At 44.5% G+C, this 14,451-nt stretch overlaps 1 protein-coding gene across 1 annotated transcript in view; it reads right to left on the reverse strand.

The window, feature by feature from the left end:
• Positions 1–14,451, reverse strand: part of LRP5 (LDL receptor related protein 5) — a 150,760-nt gene that overhangs the window by 41,621 nt on the left and 94,688 nt on the right. Inside the window, exon 7 of the mRNA XM_074230900.1 lies at positions 13,561–13,732. Coding sequence (XP_074087001.1) covers positions 13,561–13,732 — 172 coding nt within the window. The remainder of the gene's footprint in view (positions 1–13,560; positions 13,733–14,451) is intronic.

Below are 14,451 nucleotides of genomic sequence, written 5' to 3' on the forward strand. Positions count from 1 at the left end.
CCCCCACCAGACCAATGTCAACTCCTGTTGACAAGGACTAGGTTGTTTTTTTCCCCTCTTTGTTTCTCTATTATTAAGTACCTATTATACTCCAGTTAGGACAAAGTTCTGGATCTGGAGTAAGGAAGGCTCATCTTTTTTTTTTTTTTTTTTTGCAAGGCAGTGGGGTTAAGTGACTTGCCAAAGGTCACACAGCTAGCTAATTATTAAGGGTCTGAGGCTGGATTTTTACTTGGGTTCTCCTGACTCCAGGGCCAGTGCCCTATCCACTGAGCCACCTAGCTGCCCCAGGAAGGCTCATCTTCCTGAGTTCAAATCCATCCTAAGACATTCACTAGCTGTGCGATCCTGGGCCAGTCACTGAACCCTTTTGGCCTCAGTTTCCTTGTCTGTAAAATGAACTGGGGAAGGAAATGGCAAACCACCCCAGTATCTCTGCCAAGAAAACCCCAAGTGGGGTCAGGAAGAGTTGGACAGGACTGAACAGCAATAGCAGGTCTGCTCCAGAGCTTGGTGGGAGGAATACAAAGGTCAGCAAAAAGTTCCCTGCCCTCAGGAAACTTGCATTCCCAGGAAGGAGATAACATGCACAACACAGGCACCTAAGGGATATACAGAGTACAATCAATGCTCATTAAATGAAATGATCAGTGGTGGATTCATGATTTCATGAAAGATAGAATTCAGCCTCTTTTACACTTTCCCTTTCTAATTTTAATCCCTAGTCTGCCACTAAGAGCTCATTCCAGGGGTCTTTTCCATAGGGTTGTTTTGGGGATAAGACTAAACCTTGTCTTGCAAGAGAATCCATTTAAAGCTGAGAGAACTGGAGGTCATTTCAGTTTTCTCCAATCCTCTGATTTCACATATGAGGAAACTGAGGCAGAGAGGGGCTATAACACAAGCAGAAATGCCAGTTATTGAATTATTATAATTCCAGTCAACTTATTGGGAAAAGCATTTATTAAGTGCCTACCATATTAGCCCACTATCTCTGATATCCACAGACATCATCAGCCACCCATCAAGGCCAGTTGGCCATTTGCCTGCACCCAAATGAGTTAGCTTTCCACTTCCTGCTCTTGTTTACCATCATCAAATCAATAGACTAATAGTTAATGTTTCTTTCACTGGACACTCTGTAAAATGTTTTATAGTAACTATTTTATTTGACCCTCACCAACTCAGAGAGGTAGATCTATTATTATCTCCATTTTACATATGAGGAAACTGAAGCAGACAGGTCAGATTTGAATTCAGGTCCTCCTGACCCCAGGGTTAGTGCCATGTCCACTCTACCATCTTTCTGCCCCAAATAACAGGATCAGAGATTTTGAGAGTTGAGGGAACTTCAACCATTCTCCCCTCTAACCCAAACCTAGAAAGGATTCATACTACAGCACTGTGGAAAGAGGCATTTGAGGATCTCTAAGGTGGGAGATGCCCACTACCACTTGAGGAAGCCCCTTCCACACTGGGATGAGTCCTCATGAAGTCGTTTTTCCTGATATTGAGTCTGAATTTGGCCCCTTTGCAACTCTTCCCTTTCCCTATCCCTTCCTTGGCTCCTCCTTCCTCCTTCTTGGGCCAAACAGATGGAGTGTAGTCTCTCCACTACATGATGTCCCTTCCAATATGGGAAGCAACGCTCATGTCCTCTCCTCCAAGCTAATCATCCAGTTCCTTCAACTAGCTCTCCTCTGACATGGCCTCAAAGTCTTTCCCCATCTTTCTCTGGACACACTCCAGCTTAGTAATGTTCTTGGATTTTTGGACTCAGAATGGAACATTGCAAAGCAGATGAGGACTGGCCAGGATAGAGGACGGTGAGACAGTCACCTCTGGATGTGCACAGTCATCTCCACCAACAATTTTCTAGTGTGTTTAGATCATTAAGGATACAAGGAAGCAGTTGAAGAACTGTGGTCCCATTTTACAGAAAATGAAGTTGAAAGGCCAAACAGGAGTAATCAATCCCCTAGCACCACAGGTTACCCAGTTAGTGGGGAACATCAGGAAGTGCACACTGATCTTCTGGCCCTTGAGTCCACAGCTCTCCTATCACATGGCCTCTGTACATGACGCATCAGAACACATTCTCTATCTAGTCTCTTCTGGGAACCCTGGGCTTCAAGGCCAGCACCTCCACCCTGACAGTGAACATTTCAAAATTCAGCAACACCCATCACACACACACACACACACACACACACACACACACACACACACACACACACATGACCTTGCCACTTAGCTGAGCTTCAAAGATTGACCGGTTAACTTTGCCCAACAAGAGCCTGGGCAGTGAAATCAGAGCCCCAATCACTGAAGAGATGGAGAAACATCTCAGCTAATATTGGACTTTAGAGCTAAGTCACCATGCAGCCTTCGGGGAAGCTTAGGTGTGGTTTAGAGGTGGTTGTTTCTGTTCATTGGAGTTTGACACAACTGCGTTACGCAGATGGGTTGAAATCTGTCATGACAGGTGTAGCTGTCGTGTCCAATTCTTAGAGACCATATTTGGGATTTTCTTGGCAAAGATCCTGGAGTGGTGTGGCATTTCTTTTTCCATATCATTTTAGAGGGGAGGAAACTGAGGCAACAGGATTCAGTGACTTGCTCAGGGTCATACAATAAAGTATCTGGAGTTGGACTTGAATTCAAAAAGATGAGTCTTTATCCACTGTGGATTCACCTAGAAGTTTCTAAAAGTATATATGCTATTTAGTTTAGTTCAAGGGAACTTTTCCATAGCTCTGGTTTTCTCTAAGTCTATCACCCTCCCCCATCTCCCTGTTTCCAGTCTCTCTTAGGGAAGGTGGCACAGAGCAGTGCTGGATTGCTGTCAGAAGACCTAGGTTCAAATCCTGGCTCTGTTTAACACTTATGTGACCTCAAGCAAAACGCTCCTCTGTGGCCCTGAGTTTCTTCTCTGTAAGGTGAGTGGTTTGGACTAGAAGGCTTCCTAGAACCATTCCATCTTGAAATCTCTGACCCAGGGAAATGACATGTAAATAAGTCACAGCTATAGGAATTCTGGTGATCAATCAGCAAGTATTTATGAGGCTCCTCCTGTGCAGGCAAAACTCATCCCTGCCCTCAAGAAGCTCCCCAAAACTCTGTCCAAACAAGGCAGAGACAGCATAGATTAGAGATAGTCACCAGAGGGAGGGCACCGACATGAAGGGAGCTAGAAAAAAAGGTGAGATTTTAGCTGGGACTTGAAGGAAGTTAGGAGGCAGAAAGGAGACTGGAGGATGGAACTCAGAGAAAAATGCTTGAAGCAGAGAGAGAGAGAGAGAGAGAGAGAGAGAGAGAGAGAGAGAGAGAGAGAGAGAGGTTTGTTTGTGGAACAACAAAGAAACAAAGAGACAAAGAGGGTGGTGTCACAGGGGGAATGAGGTGTAAGGAGACTGATAAAGGTGGAGGGAGGCAGTTTAGGAAGGGCTTAGAAGGCCAAATCCAGGATTTTCCATTTGATACTGAAGAGAGCCCCTGGAGTTTATTGATATGGGGGTGACAAGATCAAACATGTGTTTCAGGAAAATCCTATTTGTGATTAAATGAAAGATGGTCAGGAGTGGGGAGAGACTTGAAACAGGCAGACCCACAGCAGCCATCGCAGTTGTCAGGGGGAGGTGCCGGCCCTGTCCCCCAGGTGGGGACTGTTTCAGGGGAGAGAAGGGGGCATGTTAGGGGAGGGGCAGAGAGGTGCAACTCAGCAGAGAGGCTGCAGGGGTGAGATCGAGAGACCCCAACAGAGTTTGGGGAAGAGAGATGGGGGAGGGGAGTCCAAAATCCCCAGGTGAGTTCGATTTGGGACATGAAGAGTTCTAGAGATGTCTGAGGGGCAGTGGAAGGCATCAAGGTGAGTGCTGGAGCTAGGTCCGGATCCACCAACCTGGGCATCGTCAGCATTGAGATGATCACTGAATCCAGGGAGCCGATGAGAGCCAAGGGAAACTCCAAAGGAAGAAGCGATCACTGTATCTCAAATCAAGATACACAGAAGATGTAAAAAAGGAGAGGCAGCATGGCAAAATGGACAGAGTTGGCCTCAGAGCCCAGAAGATCCCAGTTTACCCTTGACACATGCTGGCTGTGTGACCCTGGTCAAGTCATTGAACTGTGGCATTACTCTGAGCAAGCCTATCACACTTGCCTTTACTTAATTATAATGCAATTGGGAAATTTAATATAAAAGTACAATATAAGGTTAATTATCTATTGAAAAGCAACAATTGTAAAGTACAATGTTAAAATACAATAAATAATAACAAAAATAATATAATCAATGATGTAAATTTGTGGTTTTCTAAGCCAACACATGACCAAAGGTGGACCATCTCATTGGGTAATGGAGCCCTGCTGATAACGGACTTCTACTCTCCAGACCTAAGATGCATATAATCCTGAATTAGCCTCTAAATCTCATCCCCCAACATGAAGGTGCCCATCTGAGGCAGCCTACTTCATGAGTCTGATATTTATGAACCTTTGTTCTGCTCCCAACATATCAAAGGGATTAAGGATCCAGCTGCCAGGCTCTGAAACAATAAACCTGGCCCACCCAGCCCTCTTCAAAGAGAACACAAATGAGTTTATCATCACATTAAGTCCAAACGTGTCCCCTGGAAGCCCAGAGCTTAGCCAGAAACAGACAACCCTCAGTTGAATGAACAGTTGTTTTTGCTTTGTTTTCCCCAAATTGAAACCCTTCAAATTCAACAGACAAGCCACTGTAAGGCAAAACTAATAGCCAGTCCTATCTAAACCCAGACTATGGCTGAGACAAGAAAGCCCCCCCTCAGAAAACTATGACTGGGCAAGCCTAGTCTCTACAATGACAGCCTCCAGAAGTATCCAAATGCTCCTTAAAAACATGGAGATGTACTGGACAGGGTCTCACCCATCCCCCTCCTGGTCAACCCTAAGTAGAGAAGAGTTTCCTTTTATTCAGTCCAATTCTATTTTTCCAGAGAATCCCTCCATTGCTGTTAGTTGCAGGTCATAATTCAATCCATGAGAAGAGGGGTAAGTAAGGTACCTCTGGGGACCGCCTCTGGGGTCCCTCATTTTACAGGTCCAGAGAGGAGTGACCCCCAATGTCAGAGCATAGCAGAGCTGACAACAGAAGCTGTATCCTCCATGGCATCTGGGTGTTAATTCAGAGCTTCTTCTGTCTTCACCCCATCCCAGAGAGCACCAGGTGCCTTCCTATCCGACTAGACATAACAGAAGAGAACCCTGAGTCTGTTTACCCTTGCATGGTTGCAAAGCTGCCTCTAAAATCTGATCTTGTTATGGAAGACCCTCAAAAGGATTTCCCAATAACAGCCCAGTATGATGAAAAAGTTATAGGAACTAAGAACCTGAACATCTAGGTTTGAATCCTCCTGACTTCAAATCAATAGAACCCAGAGGGAGAGTTCACTTCCCTACTCTTGGCCTCAGCTTTGTCCATCTGTAAAATGGATGAGTCGGCTAATGTGTTCTCTAAAGTTGCCTCTTCTAATCCCAAATTCTATGATTCCCTGATGCCATGGCCCGGCTGAATCCGAGTCAAAATCTAGAATTAACTACAAGAAAATACTCCATTTTCAAGCTAATGGTCTTGGTATTTTGTGGTTGTGATATTTGTGGGCAGGAGTGGAGAGAGATGACAAGGTGCCATCATTGCCAGGCTCTAGATCACCCAAGGAGTCTACTGGGGAGACTCAGGGGCAATGCTCTCCTGTCCCACATTCTAAATGGACTTCCAAGTTCCAAAGAAAAGACTGGCCAAGAAGGTCTGATCCTCAAATACAGGACTCAGGTGAAGCATAGAGAGTGGAGGAGAAGGGGAAAATATGAGGGACTTAATGATGATGAACTGCATGTATTCCTGCATAGAAAAATGACACTGACAATACTCATATGAACCTTCTCAGTTAATAGAGCAGGTAGAGGGAGCGTTTATAGTTGAAGCACAGGAGAAATCTGAATTTGAAGATCAAATGGAGTCAATAGAAAAAAAGAGAAATGTAACGGGAGAAAGAAAAAGGAGAGGGGGGGAATAGGCCAAGATATCTCATATAATAAGATTTTTCCTTATTACAATGAGCTATTGCAATGATATGGAAGGGGGAGGCAAGGGGGAATGAAGGAACCTTTGCTCTCATCAGAGGTGGCTAGGAGAGGAAACAGCATATATACTCAATGGGGTATAGACATCTGAAGTAAGAAGGGTGGGGGGCAGGGGGAAGGGGGGGATGTGAGTGACAGAGGAGAAGATGGACCATGGGGGGGAGAGTGGTCAGATATAAAACATTTTCTTTTTTACTTCTTGCAAGGGGCTGGGATTGGATGGCCTGTCTGGGACCATAGGGCCAGGTGGATGCTGGGCCTAAGGGGTGGGGGTGGGGGGGCTCAGGGCCTCTGCACCACTCAGCTACCTTACAGCAGAGTCAGAGTGAAAGGAGAGAGAAAATATAGTACATGGTAGTGGAGAAATAAGAAAGGAGGGAGCTGCGATCAGCAATGGCAATGGTGGAAAAATATGGAAGTAACTTTTGCAATGGACTTATCATAAAGAATGTGATCCACCCGCGACAGAGTTGTTGGTGTTGGAACAAAAGACTGAAGCACATTTTTATTATTATTATTTGGGGGGGGGGTGCAGGGCAAATGGGGCTGGGTGGCCTGCCTGGGGCCGCATAGCAGGGTGATCATTGGGTGTCTGAGGCTGGATTTGGACCCAGGTACTCCTGGCTCAAGGGCCAATGCTCTGTCCACCACCCAGCCACCCCTACTATCATTACTATTTTATTTTATTTTAGGTCTTTTTTTTTTCTTTTTTTTTTGGTTTTTGCAGGGAAATGGGGTTGGGGTGGCTTGTGTGTCACACTGCTGAGTGATTGTTGGGTGTATGGGGCCGGATGTGGGCTCAGGTGCTCCTGGCTCCAGGGCTGGTGCTCCATCCATTTTGCCACCTGGTCATACCTACAATTATTACTATTATTTTTTTTATTTTAATTTTTTTCTCTCCCCTTTACTTTATTGCTCAAGTGAGTCTATATTTATGGGGGGAGGGGGTATTTTGTTTACTCTTAAACAAGAATGTTTTATTAATGTATAAGAAACATTATTTGTACAAAGTGAGAATAAATAAATATTAAATATATATAAAAAAAAGAAAAGACTGGTCGACCACGGCTGGCCCTTCTCCCTGAGAAAAGACTAAGAGATCGATGGAAGGGAAGAGAACCCTTGGTCTAGTGGAAGGGAAATGGGAGGATGACACACACGCTCAGTTCTAGAACGTACCCAGATTGGATTTCAAGATCTCTTTTCAAGGTTTCTTTGGCTATGAAAGCCCTTCCTAACCTCACCTCTTCCAACCTTTCCAGTCTTCTTGTACCTCTTTGCCTACCCGCCTCACCCCCCCCCCCCCGTACCTGCCACCAAAGTCTCTGGTCCCCATGCACAGCCTCTGGCTCTGGGTGGTCTCTCTAGTTGTCCCTTAGTCCTGGAATTGTCTCCCTTCTCATCTCAGTCTCTTGGTTTCCCTGGCCTCCTCTGAGGTCCAGTTAAAGTCCCCCTTTCTCTAAGAATCCTTTCTTTGTCCCCTTTAAGGCCAGCGTCTCCCCTTGGGGATCACCTCCTAGTTATCTTATATTTGTAAAGCAAAATATCTTGCAATTGTTAACACAGTTTTGAAAATGTGCTGGGGCACAGATTCATGAGGGAGGGCATGAGGGGTCCAAGCCAATTAGATTCCTTCCCTCTCATCCTCCTGTCCCCCCCTTCACTCAATGCGCGCACACACACACACACACACACACACACACACACTCATCCATGTACACACACTCACACCATACACACATGCACACATCTCACACTTACACTCACACAGAAACTGCCTGGTCATAGATTAATAATAAATTAAATAAAGCCTGGTTTCTGGCAGACTCATGCCTAAATATAGAGTAAATTACCTAACAGTCTATCCCATCATCCCTGGCCAGTTGGGATTCTTGTTACAAATAAAAACACTTAAATCAAGTTAGATAGGACAGAGCCTGGATGTGACTACATGTTTGGACTGTCCTCATTGTCTCGCCCTTCTCACTACCCACCCTGACTCCTCTGCCAGGGCATCATCTATCCCCGTCTGTTCTCCAGGACCCTCCCAGGTCTGTGGATTCCTTAGAGAGGGGTTTCGTTCTAGTGACCTTTGCATGGGCATCACTGTATTTACTGAGTAGAGAACTGAAAGATATCGCCAAACTGAACACAGTCTATTGAGGAAGATCCCACTCAAGTTCATTTGATTAAAAGGCACTTCTGGCTGCTTGGAAACAGAAATGAGGTCCCCTCCCCTCCCCCTACTCCTCCAGTGACGGGATGATCTTCTGGCTGGGCTGGTCACACAGCTGTTCTAATGCCTCTTCTCCTCCTGACAGCCAGTCCTGCTAGCAGGGAAAAGCTAAGAAAGATGGCTCTGGCTTGCTGACGTCATTCCCGAGGCAAAGAACTGGGCAAGACCACTCGCCAAATAGTCACCAGACAAGAACGAGGACAGACGGTTCTGAATAGGTCATTGATGAGGCATGAACTCATAGAGTTAAGCCTGTGGGTGACTTGTGAAATTATCTAACTCAGCTCCACCATTCTACAAGAGAGTAAAATAAGGTCCAGAAACAAAAATCAACTTCTCCAGTGTCACACAGATTGTCACCTACAAGGTATTCAAAAGTGAGGTGGCCAGGCCCTAAATCCACTGTTCTTTCCATCCAAGGCTCTAGAAAACTTACAATAGCCTGGGGGGGGGGGCAGGGCTCAAGCTCTAGTTCATTTTCAACCTGCAAGTCACAACCTCCTTGGGTCCCTAGTGATCTGAAATCAGTGAGCACAGAGTGTTTCAAGTCAGAGATTTTCTGAACTTGTGGGAGACTTTGGGAACAACCACCAGTGGATATAGTAAGTTCTCTCAACACAGAGACTTCTCCTACCCAACACTGGTCTAGGGTAGAAGAAAACCAGGCAGGGAAAGCCATTCAAAGAATGTACAAAAGCCTCTGTGGAGAAGCCAATCAGAGAGCACTTATTTATGTTTGCTCTGAAAAGAAGCACTATGCTTACAAAGACCCAAAAGACATAATTTCTTCCTCCCCCACAATCGCTTCAATTCCATTGAATTTTGGGGGTTTTAGTTGGGATGGGTCTGGCCCAAAATTCAAACAATCCAGCAACAAGCCCTAATTCAGCACCTATGATTGAGCACTGTGAAATATACTGAGGTTACAAAGGCAAAACACAGAATGATTCTTACCCTCAAAGAACTTATATTCTACTGAGGGCCTTATTTTACTCTCCTGTAGAATGATGGAGCTGAGTTAGATAATGCTGATAGATGGATGGATGATGGATGGACGGACAGAACACAATGCACAGTAATTGTTGTGGTGGAGGACAGTTTGTGGACAACTAGGGAGGGAGAAGGGCCTGTGCTGAAGGTACCCACTACAGCTGAGCTTTGGATTCCAGGGATTCTACAAGATGAGATTTCTAAAAGAAGTCTTCCACTGTCCAATTTGGCATTACTCTAAGTTAATTAAGCATTCCATCCCATATGTGTCTGTCTCTATGTGTATAAAGTTTGCTTCTCTGTGTGTCTCTATGCTGCTTTCCCAGTCTTGTTTTTGGGCACTGTAGCCCAAATCAGACCTGGAGAATAAAAGGCCATGTTGCTGACCTCCCATGGGGTCTTTAGTCTAAGCCTCTCACTACCTCAGTGACTATAAAACAATGCTGGGGAGGAGGTGACACCTTGACCCAGTCCCGCACAGAGAAGTCCCCTCTGAAAGAGCGACTGTACAGAGAAACCCCAAACATGATAGGATTTGGCAAGGCCCAGGGTAAACTCTGCTAAGCACCTTGAATGGGAAGGTGGGCCCCATGCTGTTTTTCTCCTTTAAAGGAAATGTTCTCAGTTTTCGATTAGGCACATTCCTGGCCCCAGAGCCAAATCATCCTGGCTCATCTGCCCAAGTTCATGCACAATTCTCACTTGGAGCAAATATCTCTGGGGAGAGGGGGACAGTCCTATCCCCCCCCAGTCTTTTTTTTTCCTTGCTTCATCTCAGCAGGCAGCTCCTTTTCATCTTCTCCAAAAAAGGGGTCAAATTAGCAGCCCTTGGAATTTTTATAGTTTCTAAGACTGGCTTAGGAATGGTAATTATCACAACAGATGAGCTTATCTGGAAAGAAAAACGTCTCCTATTGCTGATCCAGGACACCAGTGGTTCCCCCACTGCCAATTCTCAGACGTTGGGCAGTTCCAGGCCTGGGACAATGCTGGAACACAGAGCTTGGTCAGCCAAGTACCACCAACCCCTATTCCTCCCTTGAAAAATATAAGTTCCAAAATCAATGAGAATTTCGGGGGGATGGGGACTCAAATATTTGAATCTCACCAGCACATGGTAGGGACTAAGGGCACTGGATTCCAACTCCCCCTCTCTCAGGAGAGCCCTTCCTTTTTCCCTCGAAGGAACTAAACCCAAAGGGAGCAGAAGAGGCAGAGGAGAGGGAACCTGATGGATGAAGGCAGGTGGGCAGTGCTTCTTCAGGCTTCAGTCTTGTGCGCATGTCTGTATGAATGTTCTGTGTGTTCTCTTCTGAAGCCTCGCTAGGGATCGGATTCCCTCTTCCCTTTAGGATTCATTGGCAATCTATAGGATTTCCTGCCGACCTGATCTTAGCCAGAGAAGCTACAGAAAATATGTTGATCTGGGCCTGTCCAGCAGACACTGGCCATCTACAGTGTCTGTAATGAAATACTGAGATTTTCTACTTCTGTCTCAGACAAAGGAATTCAGAGGAGGGAAATTCTGGGGTATCTTGGGTAACAAAGCCCCAGGGGTCGCTCCTCTCTCCTCTGGCCCTTCCGCAATAACAAACTCAATTCCACTTTGTTGTCTTCATCTTCCAAGACTTCAGATCCTGTCCTGGTTTCTTATTACCTATGGAATCTTTACCAAATTGCTTCCTTTCTTTGGGTCTCGCCTTCCTCATCTGAAAAAGGAAGATGCCAGACAAGATAGTCTTCAAGTACCCTTTCTAGCTCTAGTTATGACTTGGAATGGAGGACTGGAGGAAACACTCATATAAATAAGGATAGTACAGATGAGAACACGAGAACGTGATACTTGTAGAGGAAATGCCCAGGGGATGTGAGGACAAGCAGTCATGAAAGGAAGGGGAGATGATTGTCGGCTGGAGGCAGGAAGCTGGGGTGGGGGAAAGGAATAGAAATAATACTAAGTTTCTCCCACACAAACAAGGTGATTAGGAGCAAAATCCTTTGTAACTCTAAAGGGGAATGATTGTTATTTTAATATAGTATGCAGTAAAATGTTCATTTGTGGCATTTTGATTCCTTTTGTGGAGAACAGACATACTTCACACCAATGCAAAGGCCTGAGAAGATCTGCCCTCCCTCTATGTTAGCTTGGTGTCAAACCTTTCCCAAAATGATCCCAAATAAGCACATGGACTCCAAGGGTTCAAAACATCAAACTTCCTGCCCAACTATCCCCAATCTTCCATCAGCTGTCAATGTCAACCCTCCCCTGTTCATTTATAATATTGGGAAAATAATGTCCCCCATAAGACACCATCAAAGGCAGGGTTTAAGAAGAGCCGGGTATGTCACAAGGAAGGGAGAGGCTTGCCAGCAATGGTTGGCCATCAGATAATTCAAGTGATGGTATTTCCCACCATGTTAATGATTATTTAGGAAGAATTATTTTTATTACTATAAATGACCAAGACTCAGCATCATAAAAACCAATTTGATCCCAGATTCTATCTTTACTTGCTCCAATGGCTCTTAGTTGGCAGTACTATGCCAGCTTGCCACCCACTTCCCTCATACAATTACACACTCACAAAAGTGAAACTCCTCAAGAGTAGAGATTATCCTATTTTTGTCTCTGTGGCCTCAGCACCTAAGTCAGGGCCAGACCCGATTTAAAGGATGCTTACTGATTGATCCATCCATGGCTGCTGCTAGGCAGAAACCCTAAAGTAAAAACAAAGACACTGGTGCTGAACCTAGGACTGTCCAAAGTCATGTGGTTACTAAATAATAATGATAATGATGATGATGATGATAATAATAATAATAATAATAATAGCCAGCAATTACATAGAGCTTATTCTGTGGTATTCAGTGTGTTGAACACTTTTAATTTCTATCTCATTTGATCTTCACAAGAACTGAGAGGGAGGTGCTATTATTATCCCTGTTTTATTGATGAGGAAATTGAGGCAGATGGGGGGTTAAAGTGACTTGCCCAGGATCAAACAGCTAGTAAGGTCTAAGGCTGTTAAACTCAGGTCTCTCTGACCCCAAGCCCAGCACTCTATTCACTGCATGACCTAGCTGCTTCATAAGTATTAGCAATGAGCATGCTATGTAAACTATGGTTGCTTGACAAGTTTGACTGATAAAGATCTTATCTCTAAGGGATGTGTTCATAGACACACACACACACACACACACACACACACACACACAAATATGTATGGAACTGAGTAGTCAATACGAGTTATTCCCCAGTTGGCCAACAGACAGAAACTGGAAGATTTCAGAGGAAAAACTCCAAGTTATCAACAACCACATGAAGAAAATGTTCTAAATCATTACATTAAAACATCTCAAAAGTTATTTCTAACATATCGGAGTGGCAAAAATGACAAAAAAAAAAAAAGGGAAAAGGACAAACGTTAAAAGGACTGTGGGAAAACAGATACACTAATACACTGCTGGTGGAGCTGGGAACTGGTCCAAACATCCTGGTGAACAATTTAAAATTATGCTTTTAAATTGGGTATAACATTTGACTCAACATTACAGTTAATGTGATTACACTGCCAAAGAGATGAAGGAAAGAGAAAGAGGACCCATTTGGGTAAAGATATTTAAAGAAGGTCTTTTCAAGATGGCAAAAAACTGGAAACTGCTGGGATGATCATCCATTGGGGAATGGCTGAACAAATTGCAGAATATGTTTGCATTAGATTACTATTGTGTTCTATGAAATGATGAAGGGATGGTTTCAGAAAAACCTGGGAAGACTTCTATGAACTGATGCAAAGTAAAGTCAACAAACCAGGAGAGTGTCGTATACAGCAACGGCACCATTGTTAACAATCATCAACTGTGAGGGATAGAGCTACTCTGATCAACCCAATGACCCGCCACAACTCCAAGAGACTCAGGATGAAAAAGGTTGCCCACTTTCTGAAGGCAGACTAACTCAAGATACAGACTGAAGAAAAAAATGAAGCACAGGTGTACAATATATGAGTGAATACAGACTGGGTTAACGGAGTTTGCTTTGTTTGATCATAAATATTTGTAATAGGTTCTGTTTTTCTTGTGAGTGAGGGAGGGGGAAAATGAGAGAAATCATAACTGAAAATAAAGTAAAATTGAATTTTAAAGAACAACAGTTGATAACAGAACAAACTCACTCTCAGTAACCCACCACCTGAGGAGTGACTCACCTCAATTTTATCTGTCTTGGCATCTCCCCAATAAAGTTTGCCCTCCTGGAGGTCTAGTGCCAGGCCATTGGGCCACCCAAGCGATGTGTTCACCAAGACTCTTCTAGCCTGTCCATCCAGATGGGCACATTCAATTTTGGGGTTTTCACCCCAGTCTGTCCAGTACATATAGCTGAAAAAGAATCCCACACATACAAGTCTCCATCAATTCAGCAAAAAGCACAGCACATGAAGCCTGGCAACAATTCCATGAGCCAGTTGCTACAGATTTTATCCATCATCACACAGCAATTGGGCATCAGAAGTGCTGTTCTATGCACTGCCCTATGCTACTAGGTGAACCTAGGAGGCTAGTTCTAGAGCCCAAAGGAACTTGAAAAGGAATGAAGGACAACCTCTTCCCTTTATAGAGAAAGAAACTGATGCCCGGGGAAATAAACTGACTTGCCCAACACAACTGTCTGAGGCAGGATTTGAACCTTGTCCCACAGCTCCAAAGCTCCCTCCACTGTACCCTGATGCTTTATGAAGCACTCTCTTCCCAACATCTGCTGTGAGGTAAGAATTATTCCCATTTTAAAAGTGAGAAGATTGAGCTTACAAAGGTGATCTGGTCACATATAGCTAGTAAGTGTCAAAGCCAAGACTCACACCCGGGTTCCAACCACAACTCAGTTGCTTTTGCCATTAAAAATGAGCCAAGTTCCCCCTCCAAGATAGGTTGGAATAGAGACAACAATAGTTCTGGAAGCTAAGTCTGGTGAGGGAGTGAGCTTTCCAACCCACCATGGTAGCCAAGCTTCTCTCTGAGATCTGTCCAATGCTGATGTGATGGCTAGAGATTTGGGCTGAATACTATTGAGAGGCAGCCGTACTTTTCACTCAACATGA

The sequence above is a fragment of the Macrotis lagotis genome, chromosome 3 (genome assembly GCF_037893015.1).
Source record: "Macrotis lagotis isolate mMagLag1 chromosome 3, bilby.v1.9.chrom.fasta, whole genome shotgun sequence".
Taxonomy (NCBI): Eukaryota; Metazoa; Chordata; class Mammalia; order Peramelemorphia; family Peramelidae; genus Macrotis; species Macrotis lagotis.